This window comes from Mandrillus leucophaeus, unplaced genomic scaffold (assembly GCF_000951045.1).
Source record: "Mandrillus leucophaeus isolate KB7577 unplaced genomic scaffold, Mleu.le_1.0 Scaffold301, whole genome shotgun sequence".
In the NCBI taxonomy this organism is placed as follows: domain Eukaryota; kingdom Metazoa; phylum Chordata; class Mammalia; order Primates; family Cercopithecidae; genus Mandrillus; species Mandrillus leucophaeus.
This window is the reverse complement of record NW_012103155.1, coordinates 2,654,868-2,657,918: the sequence shown is the minus strand read 5'-3', so window position 1 is coordinate 2,657,918 and position 3,051 is coordinate 2,654,868. Positions and strand designations below refer to the sequence as shown.

The 3,051-nt window shown below is 38.3% G+C and overlaps 1 protein-coding gene across 3 annotated transcripts in view; it reads right to left on the bottom strand.

Moving 5' to 3' along the window:
- GYPA (glycophorin A (MNS blood group)) overlaps positions 1 to 846 on the bottom strand; it is a 40,139-nt gene extending 39,293 nt beyond the window's left edge. Inside the window, exon 1 of one of the 3 annotated variants that reach the window (XM_011987151.1) lies at positions 659 to 846. In XM_011987151.1, the coding sequence (XP_011842541.1) occupies positions 659 to 695 (37 nt within the window). In that variant the 5' untranslated portion in view covers positions 696 to 846. The remainder of the gene's footprint in view (positions 1 to 658) is intronic. The other 2 variants (XM_011987153.1, XM_011987152.1) reach the window with 2 other exon arrangements.
- Positions 847 to 3,051: the final 2,205 nt, after the last annotated feature.

Genomic DNA, 3,051 nt, shown 5'->3' with positions numbered 1-3,051 from the left:
ATAATTAAATTTAAATTAAATTCAAATTATTGAATTAATACAATTTAATAATAACCCTAGGATATTTCTTTATTTTAATGGATTTAGATTTCTCCCAAAACTCACGTGACACCTAAGCCAGTAAGAATTGTGTTTGTTTTTGTTTTTCTTCCTATGTGACACTTTAGTAATGGGCCCACAGAGAAGCGAACAATTCCCCATGGTTTCAGTGTTCATGCTTTTGGCTTCTCACCATTGGGCAGAAGGAGGAAATTACACCTTTTGAAAACTAAAAGCCATATAGCTACCAACACCTTCATTAATAACTCTTTAGTTTGGAAATGAATCTCCTTACAACTCAAACAAAGCAATACATTTATTCACACAGAGGTATTTCTCAAAGCATTTGATAAAATTATTTTAATTCTAGCTAGACTTAGAATTGAAGTAAACTTCTCATACTAGAAAACTGGATTCAGCCGTAAATACCGGGCTCCCTTGTGTCATTTTCCCCACATTGGTAGCTGAGTTCCAGTAAAATCCATCCACCAGACTGGAATAGGAAATACTACTCATTTATTCATTTAAATAAGATAGAACTAAAATAGGGTAGTTTATATTTTTATTCTATGATCTTATACCCAATATAACAGAATCAAGATGAAATAAAGTCACTTACCTGACAATAGTAATACAAAGATTATTTTTCCATACATCCTGAGATCATGAGCTGGCTCCTAAAGTTAGTGCAAAAAAACTACCAAAGACAACTGCAAGTGTCAGTGTGTGGCCTTAGCCTGCTAGCTGTTATCTTCCAGGCCCACCTTCCTGCGGCCATCATCAGCTGATAGGCAGGGGAGGCATTTTAAATGACGCAAGTTGTTAAGCGCCTGTTAATAAAGATACACGGATATCTTGGGGCTATGAAAGTGGCAAGTAAAATTTTCACTGCAAGGAACAGGCTTCTACTTGTGATATTAACTTTGCATAAGTTAAGTGGGCATGGCAAGGTGGTAGACAGGTGCCACCCAACTGGACAAAGAACTGGACTGTGAATCTCTGAGGCCAGGGCATGTGCCAGGCTGAGGCAGCTGTTGTGGAGCCATGGAGCTTCTCATTTCTAATGTCGAGACCCTGTGATCCAAACAAAAGTGACTTCCTATATGTGAAATGAACATGTTTGAGAAATTTAAATCATTTGAGTGTTCTGAGGTTCTGAAAGACTCCCAAACTCATGGTGAGTCACACAGCAATGTAAGAGATGTGAGATGCAACAAATCTTTCATTGAAAATAGAATTTGAACTGAAGAGCTAGTGCCTGCACAGCTATGAAGCCAGTGAGCTGTTTCTCTCTGAAATATACCTTGCTAAGTAAGCATAAGTGAATACCAAGACAATAAATGCAAACAGTCAGAAACAAAACCCAACACACCAAAAACCCTATCATTAAAGTAGGTTAAAGTGAAGGCTATGGAAATGTGAGGAAGCTCAATTTTAAAGGGAGGCAGAACAAAAAATATAAATTAGGTCTGAAATGGTTCAACAGAAGGTGATTGGATACTCCATCTAAATCATCTTACTTCCTGTAAGATTTTTGTGAAAGTCTTTCCTGCCTGACCCAGAAAATCAATTTGCTATGTGAGCAATTTGCCACGTATATCATACATATTTACCCAAAGTGTGGTTTAAAAAAATCATTTAGGAAGTTAATGTTTGCAGCTTCAGGAAACTGGGCCACAGAGAAAAAAAAAAAATATTTACTGGAGAAAAGATGGAGATAAGTATCTGCAGAGCATCCCAGAGAGGGAGGAGCCTGAGGTTGAGGGACTAGTGGATGGAGGGAGCAGAGATGCAGACTTGGGGGAGACGGAACAATGAATGACACAGAGGGGGTAATCTGAGAAGCAGGACAAGGATCCAGAGTGCCTCTCAAAGCCCTGCCAATTCATGTAAAACAACTGCAGCACATTTTATAAAAAAGTTAAAATTAAACAATAGGCAATAAATTAATACCTTCCATAAATTCAGTGTTTGTTATGGCTGGATATCAGGTTGTGTTGCAGGAATTGTGCTCAAGAGTCAGCCAACTAAAGGAATGTTGTTGATATTCATATAAGCAGTAAGAATTATTTCATATGGTTTTATATTGACAAAGGGAGAGCAATTAGCATGAGTCTTAAAAATGCTATTTCTAAAAATGGGTAAATAAATGTTACCATTCTTACAATGGACTATTGGAGCAACTGTTAAAACCATATTTTCAAAAATAGTTAAAGATATGGAAACTCAGGGTAAAATGGATAAGTGGAAAACAGCAAGATCTCAAAATTGTATATACACAAATAAAATCCTATTTGATTCTTTTTTCCTCTGGGTTGTGCTACCTTCACCTGGATTACACCCACTCCTTTTTAGGTGGCCTCCAATTCTGCTTAGGGTCTCCATTGAATAGTACTTCCTCCACGAAGCCTTCCCTGACTTCCTGTCTTTGTCAGGTGCCCCTGCTCTATATGTGTATGGTTCCGTCTTCTTCCCTTATCATAGGACTTGTTACACTACATTGCAGTCATTGTGTCTCCACTGGACTACAGTTTTTAAGTGGGCACACTCTTGACTATGGCTATCTTGTTTCCCAATGAGTGCTTAGGGCACACTTGGCAATAAATATTTCTCAAATCAATAAATGATAAATGAATATTGCAGTGCAGAGGAAAGCAACTTCCCATGGCAGTCCTGGGGTGTATAGGCTGATCATTTTTTATATATACTGTGGGTAACCTACGTCATATCCTAACTTCAGGTTCCCTTCAGTATGGAGGTCCCCTGCTAAGGCAGGAAGGGGAAAAGGAAAAGGAAATTCAGCCTAAAATTCAGCTTTCATACCTTCTTCAGCCTGAACTGGTCAGAGTCTGAGAGTGCTTTCTCTTCTATGACCTCCCACTTTCCCTTTCTGCAGAATCACATCGTTATAACGCTATTCTCTAAATTCCTATAGTGCTGACACATGCCTGTTTATTAATACCTGTCTCAGGTTGTTCTGAACAATCCGTTCCTTTGTATTTGTGGGTCCTG